The 19,992-nt window shown below is 50.5% G+C and overlaps 1 protein-coding gene across 9 annotated transcripts in view; it reads right to left on the bottom strand.

Annotated features, from left to right (window-relative positions):
• Positions 1 to 19,777, bottom strand: part of TMPRSS4 (transmembrane serine protease 4) — a 39,850-nt gene extending 20,073 nt beyond the window's left edge. For 3 of the 9 annotated variants that reach the window (XM_089915592.1, XM_089915598.1, XM_089915596.1), the window contains exons 1-3: positions 19,480 to 19,774; positions 3,546 to 3,579; positions 115 to 228 (exon numbers count right to left, since the gene is read on the bottom strand). In XM_089915592.1, the coding sequence (XP_089771718.1) occupies positions 115 to 228; positions 3,546 to 3,579; positions 19,480 to 19,482 (151 nt within the window). In that variant the 5' untranslated portion in view covers positions 19,483 to 19,774. Of the gene's footprint in view, positions 1 to 114; positions 229 to 3,545; positions 3,580 to 19,479 lie in introns of all 9 variants that reach the window. The other 6 variants (XM_089915590.1, XM_089915591.1, XM_089915593.1 and 3 more) reach the window with 4 other exon arrangements.
• Positions 19,778 to 19,992: the final 215 nt, after the last annotated feature.

Genomic DNA, 19,992 nt, shown 5'->3' with positions numbered 1-19,992 from the left:
GGGAGCGCTCTGAGGTGAGGGCAGGGGAGGGGTGGGTGGGAGCTGCCACTTGCTGTAGGGGTGGAGGGGGGGCAGTAAGGCAGCATGGGGGCTGGGGTGAGGGCTGCCACTTACTGAGGACAGCCACGGCCATGATGGTCAGCAGGCCCACCAATGCGGCGATGATGGGGATCCCCACCTTTCTGAAGGTCTCCAGGGAGGTGCGGGATTTGCGCAGGGGGGTGACATCTGTGAGGGGGAGGGGAAGAGCCTGCAGTCAGTACTCGGAGGCCACCCCCTGCCAAGGCCCACAGCTTCCCCACCCTCTAGCCCCTGGTGCGGAGCCCAGGAAAACTTTGGGGACCGTTTTGGTTGATACTGGGGTTATTTCTGCAGACTAGGCTTAGCTTCCTCAGCATAGGGGCCCCCCACCTCCTTTCACTTACCCAGGCTTGTCCATCTTTCACAGGTGTTCCTCTAGTCCATGACACCTTCTCTTTGTCTTGACAGCCTGCTCTAGGATGTTTCATCCTGTCCAGTCTAATTTGCATCTGTCCCAGGAGAGGCACGTACCCTTTCCCTTTACTATCATGTATCCTCTTTCCTGACTTGTCTTTTGATTAAACTATAAGCTCCAGGAGGGCAGGGGCTGCCAGCACAGTATGTGCTTAGTGGAAGCTTAATAAATACTTGTGAATGAAGGTGACCTAATGGCCTTCATCTCTAACTCAGTTCAACACACAGCCAGTCCCTAGAAAGGTCCTGTCTTTAAGGAGATTCCAATTTGGGGGAAGAGGCAAACAAGGACACAATTGCCAGTACCACCAGACACCATCAAGGCAGTTAAGTGGGCCTTTCTAGGTGGAGATGGGAGAGGGAGGAGTGGGTCCAGCTTGGTGAAGGCCTGGGTGTTGGGAGCTGTGAGCTGCTGGTGTGCCTGCGATGTAAGGTGGGTAAAAGCATGTTGTGGAAGCTGGGCTGGCAAAGTCAGCTTGTGGAGATCTTGACTATCATGCTAAGGGGTTTGGATTTTATCCTGAGGGCAGTGAGGGACCATGGAAAGCTTTTAAGCAGCAGAGACATATGATCACATTAATATTTAGAACTATGACTCTTTCATCAGGGAGGAGATGGACTAGAGCGAGAGTCTGGGGTTCGGGAGACCAGGAGGGACCTACTGATGTCTAAAACCGAGGCAATAATAACTATATTGTCCACTTCATGTGGCTCTCCAAGGAGATGGAACATGGCAAGGCTTTGAAAGATTAAATTCTCACAAAGTATCAGGGATAGGCTCTTTGGTGTCCCCTCTCCTTGCAGGCAATAAGCTGGGGAGGTGCCATGGGGACTTCTCCAGGGAGAACTAGGGCAGGAATTATAGCAACCCTGAGAATCCCTGGAAAACAATAGGCCAGCTCTCCTCCCCCTCATCTGCACATGGCTTTCTCCTTTACCTCCATCAAATTGTTCTTCAGATGTCACTTTCTTACTGAGGCCTTCTTTGACCTCCCTATTTAAAATTCAATCTTCCAATATTTCCTATCCTCCTTCCCTGTTTTATTTTTTCAAAGCATTTATCACCTCTAATGTACTGTATATTTTACGTATTTTGTATATCATCTAGCCCCTCCCAACCCTGCCTGAAATGAAGTCTCCAGGAAGATGGGGATTTTTGTCTGTTTTGTTCACTGCTGAGTCCCTGGTGCCTAGAACAGTGCCTGGCCCCCTAGTAGGAACTCAAGAAATATGTGTCAAATGAGTAAACGATTTGCTCTTTGCTTGTTCTCTTCAGCACATCCCTTCCGCCTTTCTTACAGGTCTTATTTTATTCTGTCTGGAATGTTGGCTAGTTATGTTTCTGTCTCTCTTTCCCCAGCTGTTCAAAAGCAGAGAATGGCACCCTGCCAGAGACTGGTGCCTAATAAGTGCGGATATCATTGGATGTGTTGATAGGGAAAGCGTAGGAAACTCTATGTTTCCTCAATAGGGAGAGGTTAAACCTCAGACACAGAGCTCTGGCCCTGAAGATGTGGGGTGGTATTGCCTGTTATTATCAGGACCTGGCAACAGAGTAGGTTTTTAATAATATTGTTTTTTAAGTTCCAGCAGTGAGTGTTCAGCACTGTCCTCTTTCCTGCGGCCATGGACATGGAGACATTCTGTTCATTCATTCATGCATGATTTCTTCATTGACCACCTACCTCTGGGGGTACAAGGTTGGCTCGTTTTCCCAGAAGTGAATGACTTATTGCGAGTCCTTTGATGAGTTCCCTTGTCCAGGGCCCAATGTCTCTGCCTCCCTGACGTTCTCATGGAGAACATCATCAGGAAGCGAAGGGTTTTCTTGGTTTATTGTCCATAAAGTTTATTGTTTATAAAGTTATCCAACCCGCTGAGCTATGAAGAGCCTCCTTGCCTGCCACTGTTCCTTCCTCCAGCCTGTCCTGCCCAATGCTGCCAGACAGACATATTGCTCTCATCCCATAACGTCTCTGCTCCAGAACCCTCAAGGGCTCCCCATGACTTCCGTATCTGAATCACCCTCTTCTCTGGGCTTTCAAAGGCAGTGTAATTTGGCTTCCCTCTCCCAGCCAAATGGACTTCCCACTGCTAGTCCGCCAGCCTCATTTCCACATGAGCCGTTTCACTCCCTGGTCCTTGCACAACCTGTAATGATTCTTAACCTCAGAATCTTCACTTGGCACTGATTTCTCCCTCCCGAGCTCCCTTAATTGTTTTCTGGTTTGGCTGTTCCCAGGCTTACTCAGGTGGTGGAGCCCTTGTATGTCTAGTGTTCTTTGGGGACACCACGGAATATTGATATATTAAATTCCAAAGTAGAAACTAGGCATTGTTTTACCTGCTGAAGATTATATCGTTTGTGATCTTTATTAACTTGTGACCCTGAAATAAATAAGCCGTCGAAGTAAGTGGGATTGGTCATCTCCTTATGAAGCTGTCATGTTAATTTGTCTCTGCTCCCTTGTTTTGCTGATCCAGGTTATCAGGCATAGGTATCAATGGTTTAAAAAAATGGAACAGGAGGAAAATAATCCCCTATATTTGGGAATACTTCATCTATTAACTTATTTTTCTCTGGTAAGTCAGGCAAACACTGCCATTTTCTATTCTACCAGTGAAAACACCTTTGTCCAGCTTGTTCCTTGGCAGCACGGTCAGACTGTAAACTCCATGAGGGCAGGGACTTTGGCTGTCGTGTTCACTGCTGTAGTCCCGTGTCCAGCCCAGGGCCTACCCCGTGCAGGCACTCACAGTATTGTTGAAGGAATGAGAGAATAAGTAACTGAATGAATGAATTAGAAAATCACTGCTATTGGCGTTTTAGGTTTGATGGTTCTATTTCCCCAGAGACCATGCCTCCTACTTCTAGAATGAATCCTGGAGATGACACTTGCTTGATACATGTTTGTTGAATGGTGGATGGATGTCTCCCGTAGCATTTAGCACTTGGAGGTGGTGGTGAGGACCATGCAAGAGGGGTCTAGTATCTACTTGGTAACTGAGTGAAACTGAGATAGACAAAGGAAAGCCAGACCTGAGCTTACCAAGGCTGTTCAGGGGTTGATCGCTGTCGGGATCCTGTAATTGAAGGAAAAACAGTCAGTGAGTTGAGTGAGGGAACTCTCAGGCTGGGGCTAAGAGCCCAGGAAAGGGCTCTTATCTGCATTCCCTTCTCACTGCCGAGTCTAAGGTGGGGGGCTCTATGATATCTAAATAATTGGTTTAGAATATAAAATTCAGTTATTCATCTAAACGACCTGGTGCAACAGGTTTACTAATGGTAGTAGCTACTTAGCAATTGAAACAGCTGGCTGCTGGGCTGTTTTGTGCATTGCTGAGTTTCTTAAGATGGTTCTCCTCTCCTGTCTGTTTCTGTCAATTATTCGCCTACTTTGATAGATATTGTAGTTCTGTAAAATCTTGAATGGGCACCTCACCAAAGGGGATACTTCCATGGCCAGTTAAGTGCCAAAAGATGCTTGACGTCATCACTCATCAGGCCAATGTAAATTCAGACCACAATGAGCTATCTCTACAGAGACACCAGAATGGTTAAAATTTAAAAGCCTGACAATACTAAGTGCTGTTGAGGATGTGGGACAACTGGGAATCTCAGACCCTGCTGCTAAGAGTGTAAATTGGTACAAATATTTTGGAAAAAGGTTTGGCTGAATCTACTAAAGCTAAACGTATGACTATTCTATGATTCTTTGTGGGGTTTTTTTTTGTTGTTTTTTTTAATTTGGCTGCACCAGGTCTTAGTTGAGGCACGTGGGATCTTTGTTGTCACGTGCAGGATCTGTGTTGTGGCATGCGGGATCCTTTAGTTGCGGCATGTGGGATCTAGCTCTCTGACCAGGGATTGAACCCCGGCCCCCTGCATTGGGAGCTCGGAGTCTTAACCACTGGACCACCAGGGAAGTCTCAGTATTCTGTGATTCTATGACCGGGAATTAGGGCCAAGAGAAATGAGTACATCTGTCCAGCAAAACACCTGTACATGAATCTTCATACTAGCTTCATCCATAATAGCTAAAAATTGGAAAAACCCCAAAGTCAATCACTGACGGAATAAATTGTGGTGTATTCATATAATGGAATATAATTCAGCAATAGACAAGAATAAACTAGTGTGAAATGCAATGACACATGGACGAATCTCAGAGACATAGTAATGAAAAAAAGAAACTAGACACAGAAGAGTATTATTTCATATATATGATTAAAAGGTAAAGTTAATCCATGGTGATAGAAGTCAGGATAGTGATTATACTGGGGGTTATTTGAAGGAGCACGATGGAGCCTTCTGGAATGTTGGAATACTAGATCTTGATCTAGGTGTTGGTTACGTGGGGGTATACGTGTGTAAAAATTCATTGAGTGGTATACTTTAGATTTGAGTACTTTACTGAACATACGTTATACCTAATAGAACAAACAGACAAAAACAAAAAACTACCAGGACACTAAGGTATTTCTGTGAGTGTAGTCTTCGGTCATCGTGAATACACATACACAAATGCACACAAGGCGCTGTTCTTCCACTCATTTGCACCACTGCACGTGCACTCAGCATACACACAGCCACATAGGGGCACACACAGGAGCCCGCACACAAAGGCTCTCATGCAAAGTACTTGCACCCTTTCCTGCAAGGCAGAGCTTAGGGAAGGGTGCTGCCTAGGTTCCTGCTCTCCTGCCTCCCATGAACTCTCTTTCTTTCCTTTCCTCGTCTGGCATAGGACCTGGAGTCCCTGGGCTGGGCGAGGCCAGGCTCTGCTGGGGCTGAGTTGGAATTCGAGCTGTGCCTCCTATTAACTGGGAGCCTTTGGGCAAGATACTTAACCTCTCTGAGCTTCAGGTTTCCCCTCCCCTCGGTAGAATGGGGAAAATGACACCTACTTCAAAGTGCTCCTGTGAGGATGAGATGCGATATCTGGTGGAAAGTGCCTGGTTCACAGAGAGAACTCTCTTCCTGGCCCTTCTGTCCTGTGCCCCCGGGCATTTGGCACAGAGCTCTATTCTAGCACTCTCGCGTCGGGTGGTCTCTATTTCTTATTGCCTTTGTGCCTTCAGTGCTTTGCATCCGGCTTGTACCTAGTAAAGGCCCAGTAAATGACTGCTACACTGAACTGAACTCGGGGCTCTGCACTGTAGTTCCTTCCGGGCCGTCTCTCCTCCACCATCACCAGGGCCTGGATAGGGAACTACTTCCAGGATGAAGATGAGAACGATTCTGGAGAGTCTGTTGCGGTAGCTACAGAGCCAGGTGATAATCTTACCAACAGTAATCTGTACACAATTGGCGCATAGCAGTTTACAAAGCCCTTTTGTCTAACTCAGTCAAATACAAAGGTGAAAAGAATTGACGCTCGTCTGATAACCAGAGTGGGTAGCATTCAATAGTTAAGTATCAAACAAATATTTTAGAGTGTCTATGTTGTACCAGGCACTGCTCTGGGAGCTGTGGATTCAAAGACAAATGAGAAATAATTACAGCAAGGATGGGAGAAGTGCCCAAACAAGACAGGTGAGGCCCTGCCCTCAATATACTGTATCCTGGGGTGGGGGAGTCAGGGGGATAGTAGGAGAGGCCAGGTCGTCAACAGATAAACCCAGAGAGTGATGGGTGCTATGCAGAGAGTAACATGGGTGATGGGAGACAGCGCCCGGCTGGATGCTTAAAATGGGAGGTCTAGGGAAGGGGTCAGGTTAGGGAGGGCCTCTGGCCTGAGACTTAAATGACAGGAAGTAGCCAGGCAGGCAGAAACAAGCTTGGTGTTGGAGGAACAGAATGGAGATCGGTGTGGCTATAGCAAGGCGGGATGAATAGACGGGCGGTGGGAAGATTCAACTCTGCTTCGAAGATAAAGACAATAGGCCTCGCCCATAGATTGGATGCTTGTGGGTTTTTAGTGAACAGGCAAGAGGGTATTTGCTGAGATGTGGAAGGCTACAGGAGGGGCAGGTTGGAGGGGTATCAAGGACGTCCAATTAGTGGCCAATCCCCTGTCAGTTCATTCTTTCTCACGGAATCTGCCTGCACATACATGTCTGCACTGGTTGAAGTAGGTAGGGTAAGTCTCTTTGTTTAGTTTTCAGCAAATATTGACTGTTCGCCTTTGATGGGTCTGGAACTGTGCTAGAAGCTGAGAGACAGAGGGAACAAAAGAGGCTTTCGGTCTGTATTTTCTGGGGCCTTGGATTCCTCATCTCTGAACTGAAGTGATCCTAGTACCCCTGGCTAATACGTTTTCAATCGCTATCAGTTGAGTAGTGGTTATTAAACAGAAAAAACAATCCATACCTTTTTGAAAACAAAAGAGAATGAGGAAAAAACCCTGCAAGATAGAATGATAGAGGCTGCGAATATCTTGGTCATTACTGCACCCCTGGTGTCTCCTACAATACCTGGCACATAGTGGGTATTTAATAAATCTTTGTTGAATGAAAAAATTAAGGAAAATATTGCAGTTTCAGGGTTCAATCCCAGGCCAGCCTTGAAGACGCTGACTGAGGTAATTCACACAATGAAATATGCTGCAGTCAAAACACATGAACTGTGGTGCCACAAAGTAATATGAACGGCGTGAGCGATTTCATATTAAAGGAAAAATTAAGTCCCAGAAGATTTCGTCTAACACAGAATCTTTTTTATTACAAAAAAGCAAAGAAATGGTGAACATGGAATTCAGGATGATTCTAGCACCATCTCTGGCCTATTGAAGGCGTACAATCAAGATTTGTTGAATTGATAAACAAAAAGGACTCGCCCACCTACTTCAGCAAGGGGATCTCCTGGTTAGATGTAGGTTATTGTTAAATTCTAGCTTTTGTTTTGGGTCGTGGGTTTATGGAGGCTTATTACGTCGCTGAAACTGTGTAACTAGGAGGTGAGTTATAGGGAGCCCTGCATGGACCAATAGTGAAAAATGCCATAAATCAATGGTTATGATTTATCCAGGGCCGTGCACCTGAGGGTCAAAGAGAAAATAAAAAAGCAGCCGCCTGGTTCTGCTGAGGGGTTTGAGGCTCAAACTGCCATCCTCCTGCTGCTTTGTTCTCACTCTTATGCTGCCTGACTTCTTCCATTTAGTGGCCCACTCGTCGGCTTTTCTTTTTTTGTTTTGCGGTACGCGGGCCTCTCACTGTCGTGGCCTCTCCCGTTGCGGAGCACAGGCTCCGGACGCGCAGGCTCAGCGGCCATGGCTCACGGGCCCAGCCGCTCTGCGGCACGTGGGATCTTCCCGGACCGGGGCACGAACCCGTGTCCCCTGCATCGGCAGGCGGACTCTCAACCACTGCGCCACCAGGGAAGCCCTTTGGCTTTTCTTGAAGCCTCTCTGACAAACATCTCCAGCACAGAGATCAGAGATGAAGAGTTGCTAAAATTCTGGGAAGGGGAGCTGCTGAAGGTCAAGGGCATCGGGGATAATGCGTAGGGAGTTGGGTGTGTTTTAGGCCTACGAGTGGCAGCTGAGTAACATCAATGCCAGTGACTTTGCTGAGCAGGATGAAGATGGGGACTCCCAGCAGCTGCGTCGCCTTTCAGTCCAGAATCAATCCTGAGCTGCGGGAAGGAGGGAGGGAGGCTGAGAGATGTGGCTACCAGGTAAGGTTCTGCGATCTGACCCACCCCCAACACTGTGGTGGGTCCCTTCCGGATCACAGTGTGCAAGGCTGAAAGGGTCTCTGGAGTAGAGAGAAAACCAGCCAGACAGGGGAAATGTTTTGCCCTGTAGTTGATGGAGGGAAGAGGGCTGAGAGGCCAACAAAGACCAGCTGTGCCTCCTTCTGCTTTGTTGGAGGTGTCTCTGTTTATCCCCAGCTTGAACTCAGCCCCTGGCCACAACTGCCACAGCCTAGGCCGCACCCCAGGGCACGCAGAGGTGTTGGCCTTCTCCTTTTGGTCGGGGCCACTGGCTGGGTCAGGCCCGTCTGCTCTGTTGATTCAGTTTGCGTCAGAGCCCTGACTCATGGGGCCAGCCCCACTGGTGCCCGACCCAGGGCTTATCCAGGAATGAGGTACCTACTGTCTGGAGTCAAATGAAAGGGCAAGAATACCTGGGGCCCCAGAGCCCAGGATGGCCCGAGCTGGACGAGGTGGGAGGTGGGGTGGGTGGGTGGAAGTTAGTTAGTTGAAAAACACCCACCCATTTTCTGATTCACTCAGAGAATCTTCTTTCCCTGTTTCGCAGTTGGCCACTGATGGCAGAAAGACATTAATCCAAAATCCAAATGTGGAGGCAGAAAAATTAATTCTGCAGTTGGCTACTGTTATATGTCTTTCATGAATGCTGTGAGGATTAAATACTCTCACAACAACCCCGAGAAATTATCCCCACTTTACACAAGAGAAGACCAAGACTCCTATAGATTGAGTGGTCTCCATGGCCCCAGAGCAAGTAAGTAACAGATCCAGCCCTTGGGGCCAGCCTTCTGGACTTGGTGGACAGTTGTTTTCATTTCCCCACTGTTTCAGGAACCTATCTGGTCGGCATCAGCTGGTACTGGGTCCTTCTGATTCTCTGCTCCCCTGCAATGAAATCTAGTTGCATATAATTAGCATGCAGTCAACATGCAGAAATTACCCCCAGCATCTTCCCAGCCCTTCCTCAGTCTGAAGGCAAACCCAACTCTGCTTGGTTCCTGAATCTGCTAAATCGTCCATGAACAAGGGTAAGAAGACCTTCCTCCCAGACTATTGAGGAAAGGGCCTACTGCACTGCTTGGCACCTAGTAGGGGCTTTATTGATATTAGTACCCCTTCTTCCCTCTCTTCCATTAGCTTTGCACCTTTCTCACCTGCTTCTCCTTCCTTTATTTACCAATTACCCTCAGCCCCTGCTGTTGTATTATTTATTTATTTATAAATTTATTTTATTTAATTTATTTATTTTTGGCTGCTTTGAGTCTTCATTGCTGCGAGCGGGCTTTCTCTAGTTGCAGCGAGCGGGGGCTACTCTTCGTTGCAGTGCGCGGGCTTCTCATTGTGGTGGCTTCTCTTGCTGTGGAGCACGGGCTCTAGGTGTGTGGGCTTCAGTAGTTGTGGCTCGCGGGCTCTAGAGCGCAGACCCAGTAGTTGTGGCGCACGGGCTTAGTTGCTCCGCGGCATGTGAGATCTTCCCGGACCAGGGCTCGAACCCACATCCCCTGTGTTGGCAGGCGGATTCTTAACCACTGCACCACCAGGGAAGCCCAGCCCCTGCTGTTTAGATCCCGAGAAGCTCCTGGTTGGGTTTAGCTCAGCTCCAAATCACAGATGAATATCTCAACAGTTTTCCTTCCAGCTCAGAGATGATGAATCAAACATAAAGCAGCTCTTGTTTTTAAATGGGGGTGAGGATTAAGTGTACTGCAGAGAAGACAAAGACCCAGCCGGGGGAGTATGAGTCCTCATCTTGCCCTGTCTTCTCACGTGCTGGGTGGCCTTGGGCATGCTCCTCAACCTCTCTGTGCCTCAAGTTCCCTTTGGGTAATTGGGAACTCTCAGAGACGATGAAGCAGATAAGAGGTTACTAACCACACAATGAAATGGGTACCACCAGGCTAATAATGAGGCAATGAAGAGGCAAATGCTCACAGAGGCCAAAGGAACAGAAAACCTGCCCAGCTTCTTTGTCTGCTTTCTTTGCCAAGCACCCTGCCCCTGGGGCCTTATTTCTCTCTTCTGCTCCACAATGCTGACTCTGCATTCCTTATTCTGGAAAGAAGTTGGTAGGGGCAGAGCTGAGATGATTGGGGTGTAGAAGAAGGGAGAAAAGCAGGGGCCTACAGAAAGGGGCTTTCTGGTCCTGATCTGGCCTGTGGCAGCTTCAGGCTCCCATGGGGTCTAAAGCCCTGGCTTCCCATGGTGTCACTGGGAAAACCTAGAGCAGGGATGCTGCTGTTGCTAGGTGATGGGATATACAGGACCTCTGTGGCTCTGGCAGGTGGCAGCTAGGTTGCTAAGGCTGGTGACATAGCAGGGAGGAAAACCCCAGGGAGGGGGTGGGGAAAGATCTCTGGGTGAGCCAGGGGACCCAGAGGCTGCTTCCAGTCAGCTTGCAGAGTGGGGCTCAGCCTTCGGCTGCCTCAGGTGCTCAGGGGCTGCTCTGAGGGACCTCACACTGTTCTGACCCGTGTACCTACATCCCACCCCCAACCTGACGGCAAGCTGCTATGTCCTCTCCATCTGCAGGCTGATGCCTTTGCCAGGTTGGAGCAAGTACACTCTCTCTTGGGTGCCTCAGCTATGACAGGTAAGGTGATGAGAGGGGATGTGAAGTGAGGGCTGGGGGATCACGAGTCAAGAGAGGAGGGTGTGAGTTTCCTGAGACAAGCCTGGCTGTGATGCGGTAGCCCTGAGTGCGTGGAAGGCTCTCAGAGATGACAAATCGTGCTGGTGTTCAAGGGCCTTCTGAATTGTTAGCCTGTCTCCAGGCAGATCCCCCCAGTCCGGGCCACGCGCAGGTGGGTATCCAAGCCCTGGCACGGAGGAGCCTCTGGAAACATCGTCACTCAATCTGCCTTGTGCTGAGTTGTCCTATCGGCAGCACATTTTCCTTTGGACCAACCTCAGCCTCGGCTGCTGCATTAGAAACCATTTTGCCTTGTTCTAAGCCAAAACAAGGCAAAATGGTTTTGCCTTGTGCTAAGCCACATAGGTGCTGACCTGTTGGCAATTTGAGCTGAGTACCTTGGCCCTGTCCCAGCGTATAATGGCTCTGGGGCAGGGCCTGGGGCGGAAGGGAGGTGTCAGGTGGCCTTCGTTATCCTGCTGACAGCCTGCTGTTCAGCTGCTGTCATTTAAGAATCTGCTTTTGTATTCAGGCACAGCTCTCAACTCCAGGTAGGGCCAGGGGAGAGGGCGAGGATGGAACAATTCCTGTTCTACAAATGGGGAAACTGAGACACAGAGGCGTTGTGCTAGGTCTCCCCAGGTCACATGGCAAGATGTTGTAAAGGGCAGGAGTGAGGTATTAGTACATGCCTGTTGGGTTGAGTCAAACTGAAGGAAGCCCTGGTTCCCCAATGCAGAGCCCTTGTCTCTAGGTGATGCTGCTGTTACCTGTCGCTCCTACAAATCCCACCTGAGGGCCATCCTTGGGTCTCTTGCAGCCTCTCTGAGTTCTCTCAACAATTCTACTTTATTCAGTTTTCTCTGCCCCAGGACAGTGTGTCCGTCCAGCCCACCTTCCCTTCCCTGCAGGATCTGATGGGAAGGAAGGTGCCCCCAGTTTTGCGCACCTGAATGCAACGACTGCGCAATGGCTGAAGGGGACAGAAAAGCCATCAGGAGTCAGGACACCTAGACTGACTGGGACCCTTAGGGGGTTTGCCTTTGGGAAGAGTTGATGGATCTTAAAGCTTGGCAGGGTTCTCTAAACCTTGCAATTTATCTGAACTAGGGAACGGCCATCTGTGATGCAGCCTGAGGTTTGTGAAAGAACCCCACAAAGTTTACATTGCCTTTGAAAAATCATACTCCCCTTTGCTTGTCCTGAATTGTCCTTTAAACTTTAACCGGGAGAGAAATCACGGGGAGGAAAGAAGGACTTGGTATTATAAAGTCTGACTCTTCTGCTTATCTGTGGAGCTATTTTTTTTTAGCTATTATTTACCTTAGGTAAATCATTTAACATCTCCTGGACCCAGTTTTCTCCTTTGGGACTTCTGTGTGATAAAACTATGATAAAACCAGACAGCGATAAAGGTTCTGTCAGGTGTTTTACCTGCTAGTTACGATGCACGTTTTCTAGCCTACAGGAAACCCATCTGGTCCTCTCATGACTGTACAGACTTGCTCATGGTCTCCCTCGGTTGGTGTTTGTGGTCTGAGGGGTCTCAGATGCTCTGCTCAGAGGGGGCTTCTGTACCTGCTTCTGTACCCCCTGTGCGCGGAGTCAGGAGCACTGGCCTGAAGCCAGCTCTTCCCCTTACCAGCTCTGTGGTCCTGGGCATGTTACTTAATTTTTTTGAGTCTCAGTTTCCTCATCTGTAAGACGGGGAGAATATGATCTATTTCACAGGGTTGTTGGTGAGGGTTAACAGGGATGATGCACATGGTTCGGTGCTTTGACATGCAGAGGAGTTTAGCACGTGAAAGTTCATCCCCTCTCATACTCCAGAGGCTTGGGGCGCAGGATCCCCCACAGCGCTGGAGGAGGCTCTGCAGGTGGGTCTGCACAGGGCTGGACCAGAGCATTCTCTTTTGTTCCGGTTGCTGCCAGAGAACCAGCCGCTAGTGGGCTGGTTTGGCAGCTGCAGCAAAGGACTGCCACCTCCTGGCCAAAGTCTGTAGTGATTTCGGGATCTCTGCCTGTGAACTCCGAACTCGCGATCCTGTAAATAGTGCCTCAGGGCTGCTTCCGTGACTGCTCTGCATCTATTACTTTGTAGCTGTAGAACCCAAAGCTCCTTTGCCACTTTCCTGCCCACTCACGTAACTCTGGGAACACCTGGTGAAGTTTTTCCGTGCTGGGCTGCAAATTGCTAGGGGAGGCTGTGTTTTATACTGGATGGAGCACGAGCCTCAGGCAAGTTATTTAACCCCTGGGAGCCTCAATTTTGTGTGTGTGTGTGAGAGAGAGAGGCAGAGACAGAGACAGAGAGACAGAATTTCAATGTCTTCCTCTTAATGAGACCAAAGTATGTACCGCATATAGCACATGGCCTGTTACATAGTAGGAATGCAATAAATATTAATAATAAAACAACAACAATAATCATACTTTGTCCATTCAGTAAGGCACTGTTCTGGGACTGGATATACAGCAGTGGACCAGTAGGCAAAGTCCTCGTGTCCATGGAGTACACGTTGTATTATTTTAATTAATAATTAATAACAGTATCAATACAGAGCCTAGCAAGTGCTTGACATAATAGATACTAAAAGATCGTTAATTATTAATGAGAAAGAGCCTAGTAGAGGGCCTAGCATATGTGTAGTAGGAACCAAGCAAATGGTAGCTATTTTGTGGTTTCATTAGGTCAAGGGCTCTGACTTCAGGAAAGGAATTGAAGGACTAGGGTGCCCAGAGTGACCACAGCAGTTAGGGGACCCGAAGTGATGTCATGTGACATGTGTGATCTCTCTATGAACAAAGGGTGGGGGATGCAAGCCAGAGAAGTGAAGATTCAGGGTATTACAAGTGTGGTCCTTTGAAACGTGTGGGGCCATCTCAGGGTGAAGGCGAAAAGGATACCGAGGATGAATGGGGAAATTACGGAAAGATGGCTTTCTCTTGGCAAGGGGAGGATTGTTTTAAGCCACAGAAGAGCTGTGAGTAGAAGCTGGATCGTGAAGGAAATTTCCACAGTAGACAAAGGCAAGGCCAGACAAGGGCTCTATGGCATCCTGGGGGGATTTGGTGGAGCCCCCAGAGGTTGCCGTAGTGTTGGGAGGGAGAGAGGGCAGGAGTGGCTGGGGGTCACAGTCCTTTCAAACGCTGCAGCTCTGGTTTTCTCTGTTTTCCACATGGGGTTCTACATTAGATTTCAGGGCCAAAGGGCTCTGAGGCTGAACCAAATTTTGGGGAACCACTTATCTGGACGATCTCCTTTCTTTAGGGCCTGTGATTCTGAAGAGCTTGCTGTTAACTACGGGTGAGACTAGTCCTAGGCCTGATTTACTCATAACATTCTCTCTTTAAATCAATTTTCTATCCTTAGTGATCTCATGGTAACTTGAGTCTTTTTTTCTCCTAAGCAGCATCAGGCATGAAACTTTTTCTTGGTCTTCTTGAAAGTCTAAGTTAGTTATGTCCACTGGTTTCCTGTGTCCATGTGTTTTTTTCCTCCTTAGTGACCTTTAGGAGATTAGCGAGAGATGCAGTCTCCTTGCAGAAATGACATTGTCTTTCTTCCACTTGATTGCACCGGCTGATGCAGTCTTCCCTAAATGCATACTTTATCATAAAATCTATCAGCTTCTAGATAGGAAAGTGGGGTCCCTTGGTCCTTTCTAGCTTAAGTTCTTGTTCTAGTTCAAGTCCAGGTCTTATGGGTCCACATCTTAGAGGAGACGGAGGGCGTGAAGGAAAAGCAGGGCACTTAATCCCCAAATCCCAGAGCTTAGAGTCCAATCCTGATTCCTGTTGGCTGAGTGACCCTTCTCAAGTCACTTGAGCCCTTTGAGTCTCAGTCCCCTCGTCTGTACAAGGAGGATCACTGTATCTCAGAGAGTTGTAGGTAAGATTCAGGATGTGAATGTGCTTCTCAAACCACGGAATGCTGTGCTTGCTGTGTTTGGGTGGAGGTGAGACATGGCTGCTGTTGTTATTATTCTCTTTTAGCGCATCAGTGATTCCTCCTCACCACAGTAGGTCCTCCCGACAGCCTGACAGAACCCTGCTCTCTGAGGAGCGGAGGTGTGATCATGAGTGAAGTCCCAGCGTCAGGGTGGGAATGGGATGACGGTGAAGTGGGGTGACCTCAGCTACGTTGCCCCCTTTCTGTTTCACATCCATGGGTGAACGAGTGCCCTGCTCTGCCTGGGGTGGGGGGAAGTAGTCTCCCCTGCCTCTCTTCCATCCATGGAGCATATGGAGCCGAGGGCTTCGATTTTGGGTATTTTTCTCTGACTTTCCCACTGTGTCTAGCCAGCGCATAGCATATGCTCAGGAAACGCACGCTGAATGAATGCATGCATATTATAAAGGAAGAAATTAAGACTGCAGGAAATGCCTAAAGCATCAGACACGTCAGCAGGCAGAGCCCGGCCAGACGGATATGCAGAACATTTTGTGACGGAAGACACTGCTGCCATCCCCGAACGGGTACCAACTCAGTCTCTCGTCCTCTTCCTCAAGTATTTCTTTCACCTGCTACCCTGTGAGAGTTTCCGCTTGCATGCGGATTATGCCAGGAAGCTGGAAGCTGCTCCGGGAGGGAGGGGTGGGGGAGAGGTGTCCCGGTTCTGAGTCTTGTTTACGAATTTCTCTACTGCAATCCTGACAGTCAGAGCTGCGGGCTGCGAGGTGGAGTTAAGCACGTCACAGGGGGATTGCCGTGTTGGTTCTGCTCCGACTCTCTCTCTTTCCCATCGCTGGGGTTTCCAGGTGGGCTCAGGCCTCACCCCAGCCCTGTCTGGGATGCAAGCAGCTTGGTAACAGCTCCAGTAGCATCTGGTATCTTTTTCAATCAGACTTGGCTAATCTTGTTTTCAGTGTCAGAACCGCTCATTATAGGGGTTCCAGTCTTTGGTCATTTATTTGTCCTTCATTCACAAATGTTTATCGAGTGCCTATTCCGTGCCAGGCCCTGTGCTAGGTTTGGGGCTAAAAAGATGGAAAAGACACAGACCCTCCTCTAGAAGCTCATAGTCTTGTGGCAACAGGTTTATAAGAGAATGTGGCAGATGAACGCATTTCAGGTTTTGGGGAATCACTCTCTGGGGGAATCATTGCTTGGGCATTTGAGGTGCTTTACAGAGGCAGATGTTCTCATCTGATCAAGAAGGAAGGCTGAGGGGAGGAGAGCTGCCTGGGAAATCTGAGAGGCCTGCCAAGAGGTTCAGCCCTGAGAGCATTTGTTTCCTGCTGTCCTGAGTTAGTTCTGGGGCTTTGGAAAGTTTGTGCAGAGTTCCTGAGCCCTGTTTTTGGTTGCTTCCATTTTTCCTCTCTGCCCTGGACCAGTCTCTCCGCACTTCCCATGTTCAGCTCCTCAGATTTTCTTAGTCCTCGTCAAGGGCACAGGCTGGGAGTGAAGGGCGTTTGCTGCAGATGACCACTGGGGTCTCAACTGCACAGAGGGGAGGTGGAGAGGGTGAGGGAGAGGCCCGGGGGCATGGACCAGACCCGACTTCTAAACCACTTCTCCGTGTCAGTAGCCAGGTACAGAACTCCGCCCCAAGTGCAGGAGTGAAGAGCCCTGGGGAACGGAAGAGGGCCTGGGGATGTACGTCCACATTCTCAGGAGCTGGTCCCTCTGCCTGACACGGCCTGTCTCCTCCCATCCCAGCTCCTATGCAGCCCTCGGCCTCTGCTGACCTCCAGCAAGGCCCACGCCCTGATCTGGCTCTGACAGCTCCCCACGTGTTTCATCACAGCCTGTGAGTCAGTTGTTAGGGAAACAGGAGTTGGTGTGATTGTTTGATAATCCTCTACCCCTCCCCACCCTCCGCTGCCTCTAGACGCTGAGTGAGCGCAGGGGTCTGCTTTCTCTCACCAGCAAGTCTAGTGCGAGCACAGAGGAGGCATGCTGCCCATTTCTTGGGATGAACGAGTGGAGCTGGACGCCTGCTGCCGTGCCTGGGAGGGGTCAAGGGTGGGCTGGGCCAGATTCTGGGGGTGGCTTAGCCCAAGGCGTGAGCCCCTGGCAGCTGCTGGGGCTTCACCCTGGCCCAGCCCCCCTGAGCTGCAGAGCACAGCGGGGACCCTTAACCTGAGCTCCGTGCACAGCCTTGTACGACCACCCCGCGGGGCCCAGACCTCAGCTGTGCCCCCTGCGCCTGTTGCTCCAGCCACAGCACCCTCCCCCTCGTCCCCCACGGCCATGCTTTCTTGCTGTTCACATGCGCTTCCCTCTGCCTGGAGAGAGCCTGCTCATCCTTCAAGGTCCAGTGCAAGTACTTGCTCTTCTGGGACAACTCCCTGACCACCCCCAGAGAGAATTTACTGCCTCCTCCAGGGGTACCTTGCACCACCTCTGGCACTGGATTTGTCACACTCCTTTAGGATCCTTTGCTTAAGGAGCTGTCCTTCCTCTGGATTTCGAGCACCTCCAGGGCAGGACCTAGGCATTGTACCCTCTTGTCCTCCTTCCAGCCGTCTGGAGGCTGGCCAATAGCAGGGGCTGATTAAATGGTGGTTGGAAGGATGGAGCTACTTTGGGGCTCACATCAGGTAGGGAGGGGGCCTGGAGAACAGGAGGGGGCCTAGCCCTTCTTTGCCTGCCTTGCCCTCTTGGGTCTTTCGACTGCCCAGCTCTTCTGTCTGCGAGCCAGGAAGGTGCCACCAGGGCTGAGTGGGCTCCTGGACTCGGCCTCTCTTGGAGGTGGACCCCACCCATGCTCCCGGACCCCTGCTGACCTGCCACATTCCTGAGCCCCAGCCAAGCCCAGCAACCCACTGGGTTTGTACCAGCTGGCAAGTCAAGGAGGAGAGGGTTGGGGGGGACCTGCTTCTTCCAGGGTGGCCCAAGGTTTGGGCTGACCTCAGGTGTTGAACGCTCTACTCTGGTGGTTCATGGTGTGTTGGGGCCTCCTGGGCAGTAATGAGTTAAGATCAGGATGGCTAGTCCCAGCGTCCCAGGCTTCCCTCCAGAGCTCAGCTGTGGGTATCAGATATCAAGGGACACATTCCCCTTGAGGGGAGATGGGGCTCAGACCTCTGCCCAGGGCCCTCCCCAGCTCCTGTCTCACGGGTGTACCTGGTTGAATAGGTTTGAAGGAGAACCGTCATGAAGACACAGCTACCAGTGTAGGACTCTGTCTAGGGAGCGGCCCGAGGGTGTGGGAGGAAGCAGGGAGGGGAAGGAGAAGGGAGGGCTGGGAGCTACAGTTGTCTGGGCCTCATTACAGGGAAATAACAGGATTATCAGGTACAGGTGGTTTAATGGTTAGCTTAGGGGCCAGAAGCTCCCTGGGTCCCATCCTGGATAGTGGGTAAATCTGCTGCCTTGCCTCTGGGGCCCCGGGCCTGGTCCCTCCTCCCCAGCTTGCCCACTTGCCACCATGCACTCATACAGTAGCACCCGGCTCCTTCTCCGGGCAGTGGAGGGTCAGTGCTGGCCACGCCGCCCACCTGCCGTTCCCTGGAGTGGATTTTTCTTTAGTCATAAATGCTGACATCTGTACAGGGCTCCCTGGTTTACAGAGGCTATTCACATATACCACTAGCCCGTTTAATCTTTCCACTAACCCTGTGTCTGTGCCTAGGGGGTCACGTGGATAATGTTTCTGTTTTACAGAGGGAGACGGTGAGTCTCAGAGGAAAGTTTGAAGACTGACAAGCTCATAAGGGAGCTGGCCATGTGACCTTTTGACTCTATGGCTAGTGCCCCAGCCATCTGCCCTCCAGATTGCCCCCTTCCATGTTGCTCCAAGTGCCACCAAGAAGCCGCTGACATTCAGGCGGGCTGGCACTGCTTCCTCTTCCCTCCTGAGAGCCCTGGCAGGATGGAGCTTCTCTGCAAACAGGCTGGGCTTCTAGGGACGGGACATAGACAGCTGGTGCTTCAATCCTGGCTGAACTGCAGAGTAAAGCAGGCGAACCCCTTCCCCTTTCTGGCCCCAGCTCCCCCAGCCCTGGGGCTAGAGCATCGCCAGACTGTTCAGGGGAGTGTCACAGAAAGTGCTCGGGAGTCAGGAGACCGTCACCTGAGGGGCCCAGCAGGTCACCCCCTTCTCTCCCGGACCTAATGCTCCCCATTCCCTTCCCTGCCTTTCCTCCCCTTTCATCTTCACTTTGCTTGTTGGCAACTGCAGCATCCCGGCCAACAATCAGAGAAGGAAGTTTCCCTGGTTTCCACCTCCTCCCCTTCCTGTCCTCAGCCGTCCTCCCTGAAAGGTGGGATTGATTCTCTTTGCCCCCAAGACAGTGGAGAAGCTCTCGCTGTTCAGAGGAGGAGAGAAAGCAGAGCCAAAAGGAGGGGCAAGTAGATCGCCACGGCACCCCAGATTGTTCTGAAGCAGTGCTCCTCTGTTTTTCTTTAAAAAGAAAAGGAGTCAGTTTTCCCAGAGAGGTAGCAGAGGGCCACCATTGTGTCAGAGCAGACCCTTGCCTTGGAAAAGTGGCTCCAGTCTCCAGGCAACAGACCAGGAGACCTTGGGCAAGAGAGTAGGCAGGATGGCCCTGGCTTGGTGCCGGTGCAACGGCTGTTGGCGAGGAGGGCGGGTGGGGACTGACACCTGTAATGGGCTGGAGTGTGGGGCGAGTCAGGTGTGACTTCTTTTTTTAACCTGGAAGGTGTTGCAAAATTCTCAGCTGCCCAAAGGGCCCTTTATGGGGAGACCCTCCCTCCACCTGTTTTTGGAGCAGAGGCCTTCACACTTACCATGTTGGCTCTGCGACCTTCCCGAATTCTCTACAGCCTGGAGCTGAGTGACGTCGGCAAGTCAGGAGGAGGGCCTCCCGGGATCGGGCCCTGGCGGCCAGCAGGTCAGTGATCCCTGGCAGCATTGGCTGGAGGAGGCCTAAGTGCAGGGCAGGCTTTGGTCCCTAGCGTCCAGCATCTCTCCCCGCCTCGAAGAGCTGGCCGTGTGCCTCCCACCGCTGTCTTCCAGGAGTGATTTGGAGACTATGGGGCAGGTCAGTTAAAGCAGCCCTACGGGTGAAGTTGCCAAACTGGAATGATTATGCGTCTTATAATCCGACACTCGTCTTAGGGGCTGGAACAATACCTGGAGTCATTCTTCGGCCTTTGGCCTCAGAACAGGTGACACACCTAGATGGTGTAAAAGCCTTCCTGGCTGAATGGCTTCCACCCAACCGGGTGTTGGCTGTCCGTGATGTCAGAAGGCCCTCTCTCTCTCTCTCTCTCTCTCTCTCTCATCTCTTCTAGCTGCAG

This window comes from Delphinapterus leucas, chromosome 7 (assembly GCF_059928025.1).
Source record: "Delphinapterus leucas isolate spDelLeu-1000000601 "Yukka" chromosome 7, BTC_Dleu_Yukka2, whole genome shotgun sequence".
NCBI lineage: Eukaryota > Metazoa > Chordata > Mammalia > Artiodactyla > Monodontidae > Delphinapterus > Delphinapterus leucas.
This window is presented reverse-complemented; position numbering and strand designations above follow the sequence as displayed.